This window comes from Astyanax mexicanus, chromosome 24 (assembly GCF_023375975.1).
Source record: "Astyanax mexicanus isolate ESR-SI-001 chromosome 24, AstMex3_surface, whole genome shotgun sequence".
In the NCBI taxonomy this organism is placed as follows: Eukaryota; Metazoa; Chordata; class Actinopteri; order Characiformes; family Acestrorhamphidae; genus Astyanax; species Astyanax mexicanus.
This window is the reverse complement of record NC_064431.1, coordinates 3,816,258-3,836,006: the sequence shown is the minus strand read 5'-3', so window position 1 is coordinate 3,836,006 and position 19,749 is coordinate 3,816,258. Positions and strand designations below refer to the sequence as shown.

General features: G+C 37.6%; 5 protein-coding genes across 6 annotated transcripts in view; 4 read left to right on the top strand and 1 right to left on the bottom strand.

The window, feature by feature from the left end:
* The window catches only part of LOC125787364 (aerolysin-like protein), a 14,892-nt gene extending 8,274 nt beyond the window's left edge, over nucleotides 1-6,618 (top strand). Inside the window, exon 2 of the mRNA XM_049471454.1 lies at nucleotides 4,899-6,618. The gene's annotated coding sequence lies outside the window, so the exon portion shown is untranslated. The remainder of the gene's footprint in view (nucleotides 1-4,898) is intronic.
* On the top strand, nucleotides 1,719-18,104 carry LOC125787578 (aerolysin-like protein). Its single transcript, XM_049471985.1, has 2 exons — nucleotides 1,719-1,795; nucleotides 17,133-18,104. Exon 2 carries the CDS (start codon nucleotides 17,154-17,156, stop codon nucleotides 18,102-18,104), a length of 951 nt encoding a protein of 316 aa, XP_049327942.1. The 5' UTR covers nucleotides 1,719-1,795; nucleotides 17,133-17,153.
* Nucleotides 1,719-19,749, top strand: part of LOC125787362 (aerolysin-like protein) — a 33,572-nt gene continuing 15,541 nt past the window's right edge. Inside the window, exon 1 of the mRNA XM_049471452.1 lies at nucleotides 1,719-1,795. The gene's annotated coding sequence lies outside the window, so the exon portion shown is untranslated. The remainder of the gene's footprint in view (nucleotides 1,796-19,749) is intronic.
* Nucleotides 1,719-19,749, top strand: LOC125787363 (aerolysin-like protein). 2 transcript variants are annotated; one of them, XR_007429272.1, is made up of 3 exons: nucleotides 1,719-1,795; nucleotides 3,855-4,899; nucleotides 18,177-19,749. XR_007429272.1 is itself a non-coding variant. In XM_049471453.1 (2 exons), exon 2 carries the CDS (start codon nucleotides 3,876-3,878, stop codon nucleotides 4,824-4,826), a length of 951 nt encoding a protein of 316 aa, XP_049327410.1. In that variant the 5' UTR covers nucleotides 1,719-1,795; nucleotides 3,855-3,875; the 3' UTR covers nucleotides 4,827-4,905. The 2 variants fall into 2 exon arrangements, 1 of the variants encoding a protein (XP_049327410.1); XM_049471453.1 differs by lacking the exon at nucleotides 18,177-19,749 and having other exon boundaries at nucleotides 3,855-4,905.
* LOC125787368 (transcription factor HES-5-like) lies at nucleotides 8,183-8,860 on the bottom strand. Its single transcript, XM_049471456.1, has 2 exons — nucleotides 8,754-8,860; nucleotides 8,183-8,636 (listed from the first exon to the last, which is right to left on the bottom strand). Exons 1-2 carry the CDS (start codon nucleotides 8,814-8,816, stop codon nucleotides 8,211-8,213), a joined length of 489 nt encoding a protein of 162 aa, XP_049327413.1. The 5' UTR covers nucleotides 8,817-8,860; the 3' UTR covers nucleotides 8,183-8,210.

The window sequence follows — 19,749 nt, the reverse complement described above, 5'->3', positions numbered from 1 at the left end:
CACACAAGTCGTACAGGAAGAATGAAGTAATGTTTTGGAATGGGGCCAAGTAAAAATCCTGACATTCAATCTAATGAAAATTGTGAAAGGACCTGAAGCGAGCAGCTAATGTAAGAAAACCCACCATCATCCCAGAGTTGAAGTGCTTTCTGTACAAAGGAATAGGCTCAGTTGTAGGAAAAGTTCCATCAAAGGTTTATTTAGCAGTTATTACTGAACAAACTCAACACAAAGCATGACTTATAAAAACATGTGAATTATGAGGAAATATTGTTAATGAAATTTTACGCGGAAGCATATTTTTTAACTGAAAGATAAATAACTGTGTAATTTATTTCTGTAGCTCTACTTTAAAACTGAAACAAACTGAAACAAATGGGAATTATGAGGAAATATTCTTAGTGAAACTTTATGCTGCAGCATTTCCTTAAACTTAAACTCATCACAGGAATGATGTTCTGAAGTTTAAACTCTATATACGAGAACATATGTAGAGTCCAATACTATATTTTTCACGCTCTTATTTTGTAAACAGTAACTTGCAGCTGAAGTACTGCAAATTGTTATTTTTGTGCTCATGCATGTAGTGACATGTTCTCATTTTACTCCATTTCCATTTTAATTTATTTCTGCTCATGCTTAAGGAACAAGGAAACACTGGACACAATTCACAAATTAAAAAAAGTTAAGGTGATGTGTACATTTCTGTGATGCAGCATTAATGCAAAAAGCACACAGATTGAGGTATATGTTGCCTTCAAGACCACATATTTTAAAGTGATGTCTACACATTTTTTTAACAAGACAATGCTAAACCACAAGATGCAAACATTACAAAGGCATGGCTGTGGAAGAAGTGCGTACGGGTCGTCGACTGGCCTGCCTGCAGTCCAGACCTGTCCCTAATAGACTCTAGAGTGCGCTAGAGACCATACGCGTTTCCGCCTGGTTTTATGCGGGCTGGTTTAGTTCTATTTAGCACGTATTTAATTAAACTGTATCTTGGAGGAGTTTAGTGAGAATTAAACATGAACATCAGCATAAGCTTTTCCTAGAGATGTGAAGAGAGTGCTCCGGAACACTGTTCTCAATCTGCTCTGTATCATAAAAATAAAATTCAGTAGTGAGTTTAATTCTTTCAATGAGCATGAGTGGAGCTGATGATTGATAGTGCACTCCCTCCATACTAAGTATTTGATGGAGCACCATCTTTGCAGAGATCACAGTTCCATTGCTCCAGAGTGGTCTCTATTTTCTGGGGTTTAACACCCCTCTAGCCTATACCTGCTATTAGACATGTTGCCAATAGGTTCATGGTAATCTGGTCAGGAGAGTCCTATTCTATTGGCAGTACTTTTCTACAGGGACTAGATGAGCTGTGTGAGGGTAGCTTAAAGAATCCGAATGCGTTCATTAGAAAGAATGTTCAAAAATATTTGAACTGTGGGTGTTAGTCCCATGGCTCTACTTTAAAACTGAAACGAACTCAACACAAAGCATGACTCATTAAAACATGCGAATTATGAGGAAATATTGTTAACGATGTTTACACAGCAGCATACATTCAAACTGAAAGAAGAATAACTCTTTACAGGAATAAGTTCTGAGGTTTCCAAGAAATTCTACCTGTAGGAGTAGGAATGTTGAAGGGAACCGCCCTCTGAGATTAAGCTCTATATAACAGAACATATGTAGAGTCCAATACTATATTTTTCACGCTCATATTTTGCAAACAGCAACTTGCAGCTGAAGGGACGTGGCTTTTTTGGAAAGCTCCAGAACTGTGTGATCTGTTGTAAGTATTTATTATTGTATGGATAGAATTGCTTGTGTTCAAATATAAAGACTATATATAACATACAGTGTATACTGCAAGATATAGCATACTTTAAACTACCAGGTTTACAGATTTACATACAGAACCAGTCAAAAATTCGAGCACACTTCTTCATTCAATGTTTTTTTTTAACCTACATAGGAAATGAATGGTAAAGTGATCCAGACTATGAAGGAACACATAAGGAATCATGTAGTAACTTAAAAGTGTTAAACAAACTAAAAAGTGTATGTTGCAAATTCAAAGAAAGAACAAAATATAGCAAATATATATATATATATATATATATATATATATATATATAAATATACTTACTGTATTATTCATTGCAAGTATTATTTCAGTTTGGATTTTGATCTGTGCTTTAGTTTTTGTGTTTTTGTGGATTTTCTGTGGATTTTGGTGCAGAAGCTTCTGGAATCTCTCGTTTGCTTCTGTTTAATTTTTTTGCTATCTTTTTGCTAGTTATTATGCCTGTAGGAAAATTCAAGTAGGTACTGGTTAGCGTTATATATAGGTATAGGTAACAGTTCATATAAATCAACGGGCTGTTTCTAACATTCAAGAAATTCTTCATACTCAGGCTGGATTCTGAGACAAGGATGCAGGATGTAGGCAGCAGGGCATTAAGTCAGTATACCTTAAATAAATATAAATGTTAAATGTTGATGTATATGAACTGTTAGCTATAGTAATAAAAAGGCAAATCAAATAAGAATAAGCAGTACCTACTGGGCTTTACGTAGAACAGGGGTTGGCAATAGGTAGATGTGGCCCGCAAGCATGAAACATCTGGCCCGTGAGGTTGTTTGAACTATGATGAACGATAATGAAAAAATAAATAAATAAAATGTTCCCCTGTCTCTCTGTCGCACTCGGTGTGACTTTATTTTCCACCTGTTCTTGTTTTTGGGCTCTCTATCTCCTTATAATTTCTTCTTGGGTTTACCTGCTTTAAGATCAACTGTTCTGCAATTGTGTTCAACGACCTCTGGGCTGGAAAGCTACTACACAGCAAATACTTGGAGTTCAAAAACCTGGCTTTAAACAAAAATGTGTGAAAGTGTTAAATTGTGAGTTTATTCTCTAACTTAGACTACAAGTTGAGGAGAACTCCCTCTCGCTAACTCGCTGTGCCTCACTATCTCACACTGTGTCTCACTAACTCACACTGTGTCTCGCTAACTCACGCTGTGCCTCACTAACTCACGCTGTGTCTCGTTTACTCGCGCTGTGTGTTGCTAACCCGAACTGTGTTTCGCTAACTCATGCTGTGTCTCGCTAACCCAGGCTGTGTCTCGTTACTTTGCGCTGTGTCTCATTAACTCACACTGTGCCTCACTAACTCAAACTGTGTCTCGTTAACTCGCTCTGTACCTCAATAATTCACGCTGTGTCTCGCTAACTCACGCTGTGCCTCACTAACTCACACTGTGTCTCGTTAACTCACGCTGTGCCTCACTATCTCACACTGTGTCTCGCTAACTCACGCTGTGTCTCGCTAACTCACGCTGTGTCTCACTAACTCACACTGTGTCTCGTTAACTCACACTGTGTCTCGTTAAATCACGCTGTGCCTCACTAACTCCCGCTGTGTCTCGCTAACTCCCGCTGTATCTCGCTAACTCACGCTGTGCCTCACTCACTCACGCTGTGCCTCACTAACTCACACTGTGTCTCACTAACTCACACTGTCTCGTTAACTCGCGCTGTGTCTCGTTAACTCGCACTGTGCCTCACTAACTCACACTGTGCCTCACTAACTCACACTGTGCCTCACTAACTCACACTGTGCCTCACTAACTCACACTGAGTCTCATTAACTCACACTGTGCCTCACTAACTCACACTGTGTCTCATTAACTCATGCTGTGTTCGTTAATTTAGTCCGTAAATTAACTGAACAGTTCAAACTAACCACTTGAAACTAAACTGTTTACACTGAGCAGTTCAAAGAAGGTACATGTGAAAATGCACATAAACAGAAATTAACATTGTATTTTTATTTCTTTTAAAGGTCTACATTAATAGCAAGAACATGTCAACCCTAGTTTTTCACGTTGGTGCAAATGAAGGTGATCAATTTACATTGAATGGACTTGGAAATGGAGCCACACTGAAACAGATATGGGTGTGGGTTGGTGGCTGGCAGATCAAAGCCATTAAGGTCTGGCTTACCGATGGCCGCTCCATGCAGTGTGGTGATCCTAGTGGGAATCCCCAAAAATTCAAATTTGAAGATGGAGAGTTTTTTGACTCTCTCTCACTCTGGGGAAATGGAGCTGGAACACGTGCAGGTGCCATCAAATTCAAGACCAACAAATCTCGAGAGTTCTTTGTACAGATGACAGACTGGGGCCTGAAGACAGAATACCCAATAGATGTTGGTTCTGGGATCTGCATGGGAATTTCTGGAAATGCTAAGGAAGATATTAATTGCTTAGCTTTCATATTCATTAACTACATCGAGTCTACTGTGATGAAGGATGTGAATTATCCCACACTCTCTACGGAGACACCCAAGGTTGTTTTTGAAGAAATCAAATGCATAACTTACCACAACAAGTCTAATACAACACAAGAATACACAGTAGAAACTTCAAGGAACATCACCAAAAAGTCCTCCTGGTTGTTGACCAACAAGATGGAAATGTCTTTGAACATGGAAGTGAAGGCATCAATTCTGAGTATTGTGGAAGTAAACTCTGCATTCAGTTTTACTCAGGGTACTGAAAGCTCATATGGTTTAGAGAATTCTGAGGAGACAACCGAGGTGCTGTCTTTTACTATTCAGGTTCCTCCAAGGAAATCCATGGATTTAGACGTCACAATCGGTCGAGTCACATTTGATCTCCCCTACACCGCCACCGTCCAAATTACCTGCAGAAATGGCTCAACCCTGGAGTATCCTACTAAGGGAATCTACAAGGGCGTGACCTACACCAATGTTAAATCAGAGGTGACAGAATTCTCAAATGAGCCAAAATAGTCATCTTTTCTAGGAAAACATGCATGGTCTAACCTAAAATAAAAGAAAATAAAATAGAAATCAAATCAACAGAGTTTTTTTCAGTTAAGGGATCAGGGATATGTTTTTATAAAAAATTTTTTTATCTTTTTTGCAATTACCCATTTCCACAAAGACCATTTTTTATTCTTCTGATTAACGGGTACCAGCTGGAACCGGGATCATCATCTGAGTGGTTGAATATGAGAAATACTCCTCACCATTTCCATACTCCAGAAAAGAGCATTCCTCACACTAGCTGTTCGTCCTGCCCAAGAACATCCAAGCTTCAGGACTTCCAAGTTTCCTGTCCTGAAGTGATGATATGACACATGAGTAAAACTTTGCAATAAAGGTAAATCAATTAACAGTACTTATGACAGAACATCTCAATGAACTATTAACATTATTCATCATTACAAATGATTAAACTAATGTCTCAATCCATTATTACAGTGGCTTTCCCCCTATTTTACGTCATGTCACCTTACAACCACAAATTTAAATGGATTTTATTTAGATTTTAAGTGATAGACCCACACAAAGAAGCACGTCATTGTGAAGGTTATTCTCAGTATAAATACAGCTGTTCTCTGAAGGCCTCAGTGGATTGTTAGAGAACACTAGTGAACAAACAGCAACATGACGGCCAAGGCACTCATCGGACAGGTCAGAGATAAAGTTGTGGAGAAGAAGTTTAAAGCAGAGTTAGGTCATGAAAACATATCTCAAGCTTTAAGCATCCCAAGGAGTATTGATCCCCAATCCATCATTCAAAAAATGAACCTGAAAAAGTATTCTACAACTGATTCTACAAACCTACCAAGACATGGCCATGGTCCACCCAAAACTGACAGATCGAACAAGGAGAGCACAGGTCAGAGAAGCAGCCAAGAGGCCCATGATCACTCTGGAGGAGCTGCAGAGATCCACAGCTCAGGTGGATCAGGAGAATCTGTCTACAAGACAAAAATAAGTCATGTAGAGGACACAGCAACCATGTGAAAAAGGGTGCCATGCTTAGATGAGACCACGTTCTTAAGAATTTAAATGTATTAATGATTAATCAGTCTCAATAACTCCACATGTCCAGACAAGTAAACACATGCAATCCAGCCCTTATGCAGGTCTTTAGACTCTGGATGGAAATGAAAAGCCCCTGGAGACAACACAGAAACTTCAACCAGACAGGCCTAAACTCTACACCACTGTGCAGTAATTACACCACCGAGCAGCATATCTCAGAAACAGGTGTTTCCATGGAACTGTTGTCTGTGCAGGATCTTCTATTTGCTTCTCAGTACCCCCTGGAAATGGTGCCTCTTCCGGGATTTGGAATATTTTGGAATTTTGTGGAATATTTGCTTGTATGTACCTTAAAATGTTTATTAGAATTGAGAATTAGAATTGTAATCATTTTTTGCTTACATGGGTAGATGTGGGATAAAAATGTTAAGTTTTGGTGTCTGATAAAATAATTAACCTAGTACTACTTACTACTTAATGTATACTGTTCATAAACATTTTAATTGTTTATTTCTAGAGAATTGCTTTTGGGAGATCTTGGTATAAAAATGATAACAACTGTTTCATGCAGATTTTCAATTTTTTTTTTAAATGTTCCAAATCTTGGACATTGTTTTATTATGGGTTTATATTTTGGGATGTTCTCTGTTACTTATTTCTGTTAAATGTCTTAAATCATTCATCTGCTTTGTGTATTGTGCAGCAATAAAATATTTTCTTTTTAAATTTAAAAATGCATTCATTACCATTTTCATTTATTCGAAGAATCACAGTTTTCATTGGATTTTCAGTAGAAGAAGAAGTATGGAGATAAATATGTTATATTTAGCAATGGCTGCACCTATGGACAGTTTTTATTACTGTTTAAAACAACCATTTTCACCATTCTTGTGATGGAAACAGATGGATTGCAGACTCTACTTTTAATTAATCAGTGCAGAGAACACACTCATATACACTAGTGAGATATAGTTGGGGATTATTGGCCTGGCCCTGCTTTAAAAGCCCAACAGTTGAATGTTGTATAAACTGGGAAAATAAACTCACATCCCAGTCATTATTAAGTTATTAATAAATTCATTAAGTTCATTCAGTACCATTGTTCTGTACATCCTGAAAAACATGTATCTGTATATGTTCAGAAGAAATTAATCATTTTAAAAATGATCACATAATTAAAAAATATACAACATAAGGAATAATGTAGTAAAATGATTACTTTATTTTCTGATAGATTTATATATCGTGTTATAATATATAACAGTATTCAGATTCTGCAACATGCAGAGAACATGATTCACAAAGTTTTCTTTACAAAAGAAAAATAAACACAAATTCTTCAATACAGAGAACATAGTTTAACAACATAAAGTAAAATAGTCTTTATAAAAGACCCATTCAGAAATCTTCATATAAACTGAAATTGATACGTTAGTGATAATATATCACAACATTAGAATTCTGTAAATTACAGATCAGGTTTAACAAAACTGTCTTTATAAAAGACAAAAACACACAAACTTAGAGAAAAAATTCAAACTCTATAAAACTTTCTCAATATGAGAAGATCTAAAGGAATGTTAGATGTGAATTCTGCAGCATGCAGAGCACAGTCAGATTAACACACTTTAACAACATCGTCTTTATAAAAGACACATTCACAAATCTTCATATGAACTAAAATTGATATGTTTAGTGATAATATATCACAACATTAGAATTCTGTAAATTACAGATCAGGTTAAATTAAAACATTTGTATAGAAACATATCCTCATAGAGGATGAGTAAAATCTCTAATATAGAAAAAATATCAATACTCATATAATGAACAAATTATACGCCATAAAAACTGACCAAATCAATTAAAGTCAAGTTTCAAACTGAAAGAAAGTCTGATATCATAGTAATCTATGATTGGTAATATATTTTATCTTCTTAGAAGGTAAATTAGGATCTGCTGTAGGCAGTTATCAGTAGTTCACATGTGATTCACATGAAATTCTCATTAAAGCTGAACAAATTTTCATCAATAAAAACCCATAATTCTCCACAGAGAAAATAAACTGTAAAAATAACAGCAAAGCAAAAGTCTAACATAGACTTTTAAAATGTTTTGATCAGAAGACATTCAGTATTTTGTCTCCTAATAATTATTTCTACCAAAACTTCCAGAGAATTAAAAATTAAATAAGAACGCAAATTTCCCCACAAGAGAAAAAAGCTTTAAAATAGTCTTTGATACAAAGCAATAAATACAAAACTTCACCACAAACATCTAATCTAGACATTTGTAGTCCCTTCTCATCTGCTTTTGTAGTTCATCTGATTCTGAAGGAATCTACCAGGGCCTCCAGAGGGCGCTCTTCTCTTTGCTGATGATGTTCTGCTGCTCTTGAGGGAGAACACTTTCCCTCCATTTCTGATCTGCTGACGGCTGCAGGTTCTGCAGGACGTGGTTCATCAGTTTTCTCTGAGACTGTGTCTTCACCTCATCTTTGGACAGGAAGTGCAGAAGCTCATGGACACATCTGGAGAAGCCTTGATTGACAGCTGCTGAGCTGGAGGAGAATGCAGGCTGCTGCTGCTGCTTCTGCTTCTGCTGCTGTCGTCTGAGGAAGCTGACTGTCATCTCCAGGATATCTGCTTTCTCCAGCTTGGAGTCGGGCTGCTGGTTGAGGAACTCTGGAGTCAGGAGAGTCTTGAGCTGCTCAATGCTGCTGTTGATGCGATCTCTGCGCATCTTCTCCACCACTGGCTTTCTCAGCTGCAGATACAGAAGGAGAGCATGATTAGAGAACTGCACTCAAAACACCTTCTGTAATGAATAAAGTAGTAGATAAAGAAGGACACTTTTTCTTCATTTAATCAGATCTCAGTTTACCTTGTTGTTGAGAGGGAGGAGCTCCTTTGAGATGGAAGGTGCTGAAGTGATTGCAGGAGTCATGGCTGTAGATCTCAGTGCTGTAGATCTCTCTGTGTAGAGTGAGTCTGATCTGAACTGGCTGAATCTCCTCTATTTATACTCCTGAATCTCCATATCAATGTGTGGGTCTTGGGCTTGCTGGAGGTTCTCACACTCTGCAGCCAATGGTGGAGCTTCAGCATTAGAGCAGAAGAACCGTCCAGCTGCCATATGCTCAGAGATCTTGTAGCTGGGGACAATGAGCGTGTCTCAGGGGAGCAGGTGGGGGGGTGGAGGTGATGTCACTGATTGCACACGTCCATATTCACACGTGTGAAGCTGATTCTGATCACTTTAATCAGAGTCTATCACTATATTCTAGTGAAACATGGAGGCGTTGGGTGATCTAACTCTGCTGATAGAGTTTAGTCCTGGTCCAGATGTTCATGTTCTCTTTATGTAGTTTTGATCCAGATGTATCAGATCTTACAGATGAAGCTGCTTAGTAAAGTTCCTCTACTATAAGCGTGTCTATTCCCTCGTGCACTGCTCACCAATCCCAGTGTTTAGGATATTAATGACTGTAGACTGTGATTCTTCCCCTCAGAGCTTTCCCACACTCTGACCAGAGAAAGAACCTAAACAACAATGGAAGTGTGTCCATTCAGATGATAATTAGTCTTTAGAAGAGCCGAGCTGAATAAGAAGTCAGTGAGGGTTGGGGGCGCCATTTATTTAGGGTTGAGGAAACTCTGAGCTTTTGTGGAATTTACTGAGTCACTAAACTTTCCAGAAAGATATTCTGCTATTGTTCCTGTAATTGAGTGCTTTTAATTCATTAATAGGTACATTTCAAGTAAACATCTAAATTATTTTGCTATTGTTCCAACAACAATAATGAGTAAAACTCATATGTCTGCAAATAGTTTATTATATATTTTCATGGAACTCTATACACTTTAAAAATAAAACTTGGATATTTGGATATAACTTATGGACATGTGTTTGAGTTCTGGAGCTCCAAATTAATAAAAACATGCACAAAGTTATAATCTTTATTGAAAATTAGTGTTTTAGGATATTGTTTAGGCAATGTTTACTGAGTCTGCTTCTCTAGGGCTTTTTTGGTTTTATACAGTTTGAAAAACCAATTGCAAAAATACCAAAAATGGTCCTCGCCAAAATAATACACATTACCTCATACAGTACTGTAGATACTGTATATTTGCAATACAGTCATATGAAAAAGTTTGGCCATCCCTATTAATCTTAATCATTTTTAGTTGTAAATATTTGGGTGTTTCAGCCATTTCAGTTTGATATATCTAATAACTGATGGACACAGTAATATTTCAGGATTGAAATGAGGTTTATTGTACTAACAGAAAATGTGCAATATGCATTAAACCAAAATTTGACCGGTGCAAAAGTATGGGCACCCTTATCATTTTATTGATTTGAATACTCCTAACTACTTTTTACTGACTTACTGAAGCACAAAATTGGTTTGGTAACCTCATTGAGCTTTGAACTTCATAGCCAGGTGTATCCAATCATGAGAAAAGGTATTTAAGGTGGCCAATTGCAAGTTGTTCTCCTATTTGAATCTCCTCTGAAGACTGGCATCACGAGCTCATCAAAACAACTCTCAAATGATCTAAAAACAAAGATTGTTCAACATAGTTGTTCAGGGGATGGATACAAAAAGTTGTCTCAGAGATTTAACCTGTCAGTTTCCACTGTGAGGAACATAGTAAGGAAATGGAAGACCACAGGGACACATATTTAGAACTAAAAATGATTAAGATTAATAGGGGTGCCCAAACTTTTTCATATGACTGTAATTCAGTGTGCAGGATATTCTCTACATTCTATAGACTTTTATAAACTAATATAAAGTAACAATAATGCAATAATGCAAACTAAACCAGATTAGTGTTAAATCCTGTTTATACTGTTTATACACAGTATGCAATGCATTAAGTTTAGTTCACCCTTATGAGAATTTGGTATTTCATGTCTTAGCTGAGGTTTTCAATAGCCAGAAGAAATAGGCTTTTCAAAAGCTTGCCTCAGTCACAAGCTGTGGTAAATAAATATGTTGAGAACCCTATACGTTTTATTCTGTGTCCATTCTTCTCCTGAACATCACTGTTTTCTTTGATTACGAGATTGTGTAAGAATAATGAAGATTGCTACATGCGGGGCAAATGTTCTGATGATATGGTGTTATAATGAAGTGTTTAATATGTAAATTCACAGCTATCTTAGTAGACAATAGTCCAATTGCACTGTGCAAATTAACCAGCCGGCTAACTTGGCATTGTCACTTTGCTTTTAAAAATGAGCTGTTTTTCTGGTCACCTCCATTAGTCAACCCTAGTGGAAAAAGTAGATTAAAGTATACTGAGCATTATTATGCTATAGTGCACTAAAGTGTTCTTGTGGCCACTTTATTATTAATCAGTATATTTAAAGATCACTAAAATGGAACAACGTTTTGTACTTATTATATTTAATTGTATAAACATAGTATGTTAAGTCTTAATTAAATTGTGCTAAGTGTACTTAACTGTACTAAAATGGAACTATTTTAAATATACTTAAGTAACATTTAAATATATGTTTTTGTATCAGTTAATACATACTCGCCCTATATGAGAAATCAGCAAATACAATATTAAATTCTAGAGACTAGGATTTTCATAAACAGGAGAACAAGAGTGAATTAATTACTGATGTGGTTAAAAAAAAACACACTATAATCAGTAAAATGTATGGATTGTACAGTGGCTTGCAAAAGTATTCATACCCCTTGAACTTTCTGTCACCTTACAACAAAAAACTTAAATGTATTGATTAAGACTTTAACTGATAGACCAATGCAGAGTGCTCTCCATTCAGCTCCATCCATCTATCACATTGACTGATGTTAATGTTCATGAGTTCATTATCTGGAGAACACTGAACAACAACAGTGTGCATGGCAGGGTTGCAAGAAGAAAGCCACTGCTCTCCAAAATTAACAATGTTCCTTGTATGCAGTTTGCTAAAGATTATGTAGACAAGCCAGAAGTGTATTGGAAAAATGTTTTGTGGACAGATGACCAAACTAGAGCTTTATGTTTGGATAAAGGAAACACTGCATTCCAACATAAGAACCTTATCCCATCTGTGAAACATGGTGGTGGTAGTATCATGGTTTGGGCTTGTTTTTCTGCATCAGGGCCAGGACGGCTTGCCTTCACTGACGGAACCATAAATTCTGAATTATATCAGAGATATATTCTAAAGGAAAATATCAGGACATCTGTCCATCAACTAAATCTCAGGAGAAGGTGGGTCATGCAGCAAGACAAAGACCTTAAGCACACAAGTCGTACAGGAAGAATAAAGTAATGTTTTGGAATGGGGCCAAGTACAAATCCTGACATTCAATCTAATGAAAATTGTGAAAGGACCTGAAGCGAGCAGCTAATGTAAGAAAACCCACCATCATCCCAGAGTTGAAGTGCTTTCTGTACAAAGGAATAGGCTCAGTTGTAGGAAAAGTTCCATCAAAGGTTTATTTAGCAGTTATTACTGAACAAACTCAACACAAAGCATGACTTATAAAAACATGTGAATTATGAGGAAATATTGTTAATGAAATTTTACGCGGAAGCATATTTTTTAACTGAAAGATAAATAACTGTGTAATTTATTTCTGTAGCTCTACTTTAAAACTGAAACAAACTGAAACAAATGGGAATTATGAGGAAATATTCTTAGTGAAACTTTATGCTGCAGCATTTCCTTAAACTTAAACTCATCACAGGAATGATGTTCTGAAGTTTAAACTCTATATAAGAGAACATATGTAGAGTCCAATACTATATTTTTCACGCTCTTATTTTGTAAACAGTAACTTGCAGCTGAAGTACTGCAAATTGTTATTTTTGTGCTCATGCATGTAGTGACATGTTCTCATTTTACTCCATTTCCATTTTAATTTATTTCTGCTCATGCTTAAGGAACAAGGAAACACTGGACACAATTCACAAATTAAAAAAAGTTAAGGTGATGTGTACATTTCTGTGATGCAGCATTAATGCAAAAAGCACACAGATTGAGGTATATGTTGCCTTCAAGACCACATATTTTAAAGTGATGTCTACACATTTTTTTAACAAGACAATGCTAAACCACAAGATGCAAACATTACAAAGGCATGGCTGTGGAAGAAGTGCGTACGGGTCGTCGACTGGCCTGCCTGCAGTCCAGACCTGTCCCTAATAGACTCTAGAGTGCGCTAGAGACCATACGCGTTTCCGCCTGGTTTTATGCGGGCTGGTTTAGTTCTATTTAGCACGTATTTAATTAAACTGTATCTTGGAGGAGTTTAGTGAGAATTAAACATGAACATCAGCATAAGCTTTTCCTAGAGATGTGAAGAGAGTGCTCCGGAACACTGTTCTCAATCTGCTCTGTATCATAAAAATAAAATTCAGTAGTGAGTTTAATTCTTTCAATGAGCATGAGTGGAGCTGATGATTGATAGTGCACTCCCTCCATACTAAGTATTTGATGGAGCACCATCTTTGCAGAGATCACAGTTCCATTGCTCCAAAATGGAGCAATGGATAGAATTGCTTGTGTTCAAATATAAAGACTATATATAACATACAGTGTATACTGCAAGATATAGCATACTTTAAACTACCAGGTTTACAGATTTACATACAGAACCAGTCAAAAATTCGAGCACACTTCTTCATTCAATGTTTTTTTTAACCTACATAGGAAATGAATGGTAAAGTGATCCAGACTATGAAGGAACACATAAGGAATCATGTAGTAACTTAAAAGTGTTAAACAAACTAAAAAGTGTATGTTGCAAATTCAAAGAAAGAACAAAATATAGCAAATATATATATATATATATATATATATATATATATATATATATATATATATATATATATATATATATATATAAATATACTTACTGTATTATTCATTGCAAGTATTATTTCAGTTTGGATTTTGATCTGTGCTTTAGTTTTTGTGTTTTTGTGGATTTTCTGTGGATTTTGGTGCAGAAGCTTCTGGAATCTCTCGTTTGCTTCTGTTTAATTTTTTTGCTATCTTTTTGCTAGTTATTATGCCTGTAGGAAAATTCAAGTAGGTACTGGTTAGCGTTATATATAGGTATAGGTAACAGTTCATATAAATCAACGGGCTGTTTCTAACATTCAAGAAATTCTTCATACTCAGGCTGGATTCTGAGACAAGGATGCAGGATGTAGGCAGCAGGGCATTAAGTCAGTATACCTTAAATAAATATAAATGTTAAATGTTGATGTATATGAACTGTTAGCTATAGTAATAAAAAGGCAAATCAAATAAGAATAAGCAGTACCTACTGGGCTTTACGTAGAACAGGGGTTGGCAATAGGTAGATGTGGCCCGCAAGCATGAAACATCTGGCCCGTGAGGTTGTTTGAACTATGATGAACGATAATGAAAAAATAAATAAATAAAATGTTCCCCTGTCTCTCTGTCGCACTCGGTGTGACTTTATTTTCCACCTGTTCTTGTTTTTGGGCTCTCTATCTCCTTATAATTTCTTCTTGGGTTTACCTGCTTTAAGATCAACTGTTCTGCAATTGTGTTCAACGACCTCTGGGCTGGAAAGCTACTACACAGCAAATACTTGGAGTTCAAAAACCTGGCTTTAAACAAAAATGTGTGAAAGTGTTAAATTGTGAGTTTATTCTCTAACTTAGACTACAAGTTGAGGAGAACTCCCTCTCGCTAACTCGCTGTGCCTCACTATCTCACACTGTGTCTCACTAACTCACACTGTGTCTCGCTAACTCACGCTGTGCCTCACTAACTCACGCTGTGTCTCGTTTACTCGCGCTGTGTGTTGCTAACCCGCACTGTGTTTCGCTAACTCATGCTGTGTCTCGCTAACCCAGGGTGTGTCTCGTTACCTTGCGCTGTGTCTCGTTAACTCACACTGTGCCTCACTAACTCAAACTGTGTCTCGTTAACTCGCTCTGTACCTCACTAATTCACGCTGTGTCTCGCTAACTCACGCTGTGCCTCACTAACTCACACTGTGTCTCGTTAACTCACGCTGTGCCTCACTAACTCACACTGTGTCTCGTTAACTCACGCTGTGCCTCACTATCTCACACTGTGTCTCGCTAACTCACGCTGTGCCTCACTAACTCACACTGTGTCTCGTTAACTCACGCTGTGCCTCACTATCTCACACTGTGTCTCGCTAACTCACGCTGTGTCTCGCTAACTCACGCTGTGCCTCACTAACTCACACTGTGTCTCGTTAACTCACACTGTGTCTCGTTAAATCACGCTGTGCCTCACTAACTCAAGCTGTGTCTCGCTAACTCCCGCTGTATCTCGCTAACTCACGCTGTGCCTCACTCACTCACGCTGTGCCTCACTAACTCACACTGTGTCTCACTAACTCACACTGTGTCTCGTTAACTCGCGCTGTGTCTCGTTAACCTCTTATGCTCCAAGCCTATTTTTACCATTTTCCGCCTGAAATTACATACTCACATTTGAAGGCTTATCACTCCAATATTAAATTATTTAGAGTCAATTCTATGAATTAATATTACTTAGAAGCCTTTACACAATTCATTTAAGGCATTTTAATTATTCAATTGAACATGTAATGGCCAATATATGGTAAAAACCAGGAAAATTTTTAGGCGCTTTTCAGATTTTCTATTATTTTTTTTTATTTTCAGACACATAAAATGAACTATTTATATGGATGAAGGGTTTTGACAACTCTATATTTTACTATAATGTGTTTACAATCATCATATAAAATTTTAAACTGCTACCTATTACTGGTTAGAAGTTATAGTGATTTGAACCAGTAATGGTCTTTTCTTTCTCCAAATGACTGGAAACTTTATAAGAATAAAAAATACCACTTTTATAACTCATTTTGCAGTAAACTCTGGGTTTTTGTGTGGTCTACTCATATACAAACAGAAATCCGCAGTGTCTCTTTAAGAGCGGTTGTTCTGCTGAGTGGAAATCTATTAGAGAAAGTATCTATGGCCAAGCATCTCTCTTCCCTAGCCTTTCAGCTGGCCGAGCTCGCCACCTGATTGGCTGAGAGACCTCATTCTCATACCGTCATGTCCAGTAGGCTCCGCCCTGTCTGGCTGTGGGCCAGAATCGGAGCAGCGTCGAATAAAATGCTTTTAATTCGTAATTAAAGTTAAGATTCCGTCTCACATTATTCCTCGCGCGGGGTGGATATAACTGTGGATTATAGGAGACTGGATTGATGGATTTTCTTGCGTGTGGACTCGTTTTGAAGGTAAGAGAGTGGGGGACGCGCTGATGGGTGTTGGGGGGGTGGGGGGAGTGACTGTAGGTAACTACAGGACCAAACCTGTGCATTTTTCAACTCTGAACACGCGCTGCAACGCGCTCTTTCAGCTCTAATTCAGGGACCGTACATCCTACACTAAAACGGAGCCAGACGGTTCGAATGGTGTATAACATGTCCGCATTCGATCAAATATGGACGTCCGATAAACGGAAATATGAAAATTATGATTTAATATTTTCATAACCAAGGCATATTTCGCCCTAAATGTTTATTTTCTGAAAGGAGATACAGCTAAATAGGCTATATAACTGAAAAGCAGAGATTCTAAGCTTTAAAATGGTATATTGGGTGTCTATATTGAACCTATAACTATTCATAAACACAGCCAGATATTAAATATCATATTTTTCTGGCCAGGGCGTGTTAAGAGGTTAACTCGCACTGTGCCTCACTAACTCACACTGTGCCTCACTAACTCACACTGTGCCTCACTAACTCACACTGTGTCTTGTTAACTCACACTGTGTCTCGTTAAATCACGCTGTGCCTCACTAACTCACACTGTATCTCGCTAACTCCCGCTGTATCTCGCTAACTCACGCTGTATCTCGCTAACTCACGCTGTGCCTCACTCACTCACGCTGTGCCTCACTAACTCACACTGTGTCTCACTAACTCACACTGTGCCTCACTAACTCACACTGTGTCTCACTAACTCACACTGTGTCTCGTTAACTCGCGCTGTGTCTCGTTAACTCGCACTGTGCCTCACTAACTCACACTGTGCCTCACTAACTCACACTGTGCCTCACTAACTCACACTGTGTCTCATTAACTCATGCTGTGTTCGTTAATTTAGTCCGTAAATTAACTGAACAGTTCAAACTAACCACTTGAAACTAAACTGTTTACACTGAGCAGTTCAAAGAAGGTACATGTGAAAATGCACATAAACAGAAATTAACATTGTATTTTTATTTCTTTTAAAGGTCTACATTAATAGCAAGAACATGTCAACCCTAGTTTTTCCCGTTGGTGCAAATGAAGGTGATCAATTTACATTGAATGGACTTGGAAATGGAGCCATGCTGAAACAGATATGGGTGTGGGTTGGTGGCTGGCAGATCAAAGCCATTAAGGTCTGGCTTACCGATGGCCGCTCCATGCAGTGTGGTGATCCTAGTGGGAATCCCCAAAAATTCAAATTTGAAGATGGAGAGTTTTTTGACTCTCTCTCACTCTGGGGAAATGGAGCTGGAACACGTGCAGGTGCCATCAAATTCAAGACCAACAAATCTCGAGAGTTCTTTGTACAGATGACATACTGGGGCCTGAAGACAGAATACCCAATAGATGTTGGTTCTGGGATCTGCATGGGAATTTCTGGAAAAGCTAAGGAAGATATTAATTGCTTATCTTTCATATTCATTAACTACATCGAGTCTACTGTGATGAAGGATGTGAATTATCCCACACTCTCTATGGAGACACCCAAGGTTGTTTTTGAAGAAATCAAATGCATAACTTACCACAACAAGTCTAATACAACACAAGAATACACAGTACAAACTTCAAGGAACATCACCAAAAAGTCCTCCTGGTTGTTGACCAACAAGATGGAAATGTCTTTGAACATGGAAGTGAAGGCATCAATTCTGAGTATTGTGGAAGTAAACTCTGCATTCAGTTTTACTCAGGGTACTGAAAGCTCATATGGTTTAGAGAATTCTGAGGAGACAACCGAGCAGCTGTCTTTTACTATTCAGGTTCCTCCAGGGAAATTCATGGATGTAGACATCACAATCGGTCGAGTCACATTTAATCTCCCCTACACCGCCACCGTCCAAATTACCTGCAGCAATGGCTCAACCCTGGAGTATCCTACTAAGGGAATCTACAAGGGCGTGACCTACACCGATGTTAAATCAGAGGTGACAGAATTCTCAAATGAGCCAAAATAGTCATCTTTTCTAGGAAAACATGCATGGTCTAACCTAAAATAAAAGAAAATAAAATAGAAATCAAATCAACAGAGTTTTTTTCAGTTAAGGGATCAGGGATATGTTTTTATAAAAAATTTTTTTATCTTTTTTGCAATTACCCATTTCCACAAAGACCATTTTTTATTCTTCTGATTAACGGGTACCAGCTGGAACCGGGATCATCATCTGAGTGGTTGAATATGAGAAATACTCCTCACCATTTCCATACTCCAGAAAAGAGCATTCCTCACACTAGCTGTTCGTCCTGCCCAAGAACATCCAAGCTTCAGGACTTCCAAGTTTCCTGTCCTGAAGTGATGATATGACACATGAGTAAAACTTTGCAATAAAGGTAAATCAATTAACAGTACTTATGACAGAACATCTCAATGAACTATTAACATTATTCATCATTACAAATGATTAAACTAATGTCTCAATCCATTATTACAGTGGCTTTCCCCCTATTTTACGTCATGTCACCTTACAACCACAAATTTAAATGGATTTTATTTAGATTTTAAGTGATAGACCCACACAAAGAAGCACGTCATTGTGAAGGTTATTCTCAGTATAAATACAGCTGTTCTCTGAAGGCCTCAGTGGATTGTTAGAGAACACTAGTGAACAAACAGCAACATGACGGCCAAGGCACTCATCGGACAGGTCAGAGATAAAGTTGTGGAGAAGAAGTTTAAAGCAGAGTTAGGTCATGAAAACATATCTCAAGCTTTAAGCATCCCAAGGAGTATTGATCCCCAATCCATCATTCAAAAAATGAACCTGAAAAAGTATTCTACAACTGATTCTACAAACCTACCAAGACATGGCCATGGTCCACCCAAAACTGACAGATCGAACAAGGAGAGCACAGGTCAGAGAAGCAGCCAAGAGGCCCATGATCACTCTGGAGGAGCTGCAGAGATCCACAGCTCAGGTGGATCAGGAGAATCTGTCTACAAGACAAAAATAAGTCATGTAGAGGACACAGCAACCATGTGAAAAAAGGTGCCATGCTTAGATGAGACCACGTTCTTAAGAATTTAAATGTATTAATGATTAATCAGTCTCAATAACTCCACATGTCCAGACAAGTAAACACATGCAATCCAGCCCTTATGCAGGTCTTTAGACTCTGGATGGAAATGAAAAGCCCCTGGAGACAACACAGAAACTTCAACCAGACAGGCCTAAACTCTACACCACTGTGCAGTAATTACACCACCGAGCAGCATATCTCAGAAACAGGTGTTTCCATGGAACTGTTGTCTGTGCAGGATCTTCTATTTGCTTCTCAGTACCCCCTGGAAATGGTGCCTCTTCCGGGATTTGGAATATTTTGGAATTTTGTGGAATATTTGCTTGTATGTACCTTAAAATGTTTATTAGAATTGAGAATTAGAATTGTAATCATTTTTTGCTTACATGGGTAGATGTGGGATAAAAATGTTAAGTTTTGGTGTCTGATAAAATAATTAACCTAGTACTACTTACTACTTAATGTATACTGTTCATAAACATTTTAATTGTTTATTTCTAGAGAATTGCTTTTGGGAGATCTTGGTATAAAAATGATAACAACTGTTTCATGCAGATTTTCAATTTTTTTTTTAAATGTTCCAAA

Bases quoted from the DNA above. Each gene is read 5' to 3' on its own strand.
- LOC125787363 (XM_049471453.1), top strand. From the start codon at position 3,876: ATGTCAACCCTAGTTTTTCACGTTGGTGCAAATGAAGGTGATCAATTT.
- LOC125787368 (XM_049471456.1), bottom strand. From the start codon at position 8,816: ATGACTCCTGCAATCACTTCAGCACCTTCCATCTCAAAGGAGCTCCTC. The intron at 8,637-8,753 runs GTAAACTGAGAT...CTGTATCTGCAG, and splicing joins TCCTCCCTCTCAACAACAAG to CTGAGAAAGCCAGTGGTGGA.
- LOC125787578 (XM_049471985.1), top strand. From the start codon at position 17,154: ATGTCAACCCTAGTTTTTCCCGTTGGTGCAAATGAAGGTGATCAATTT.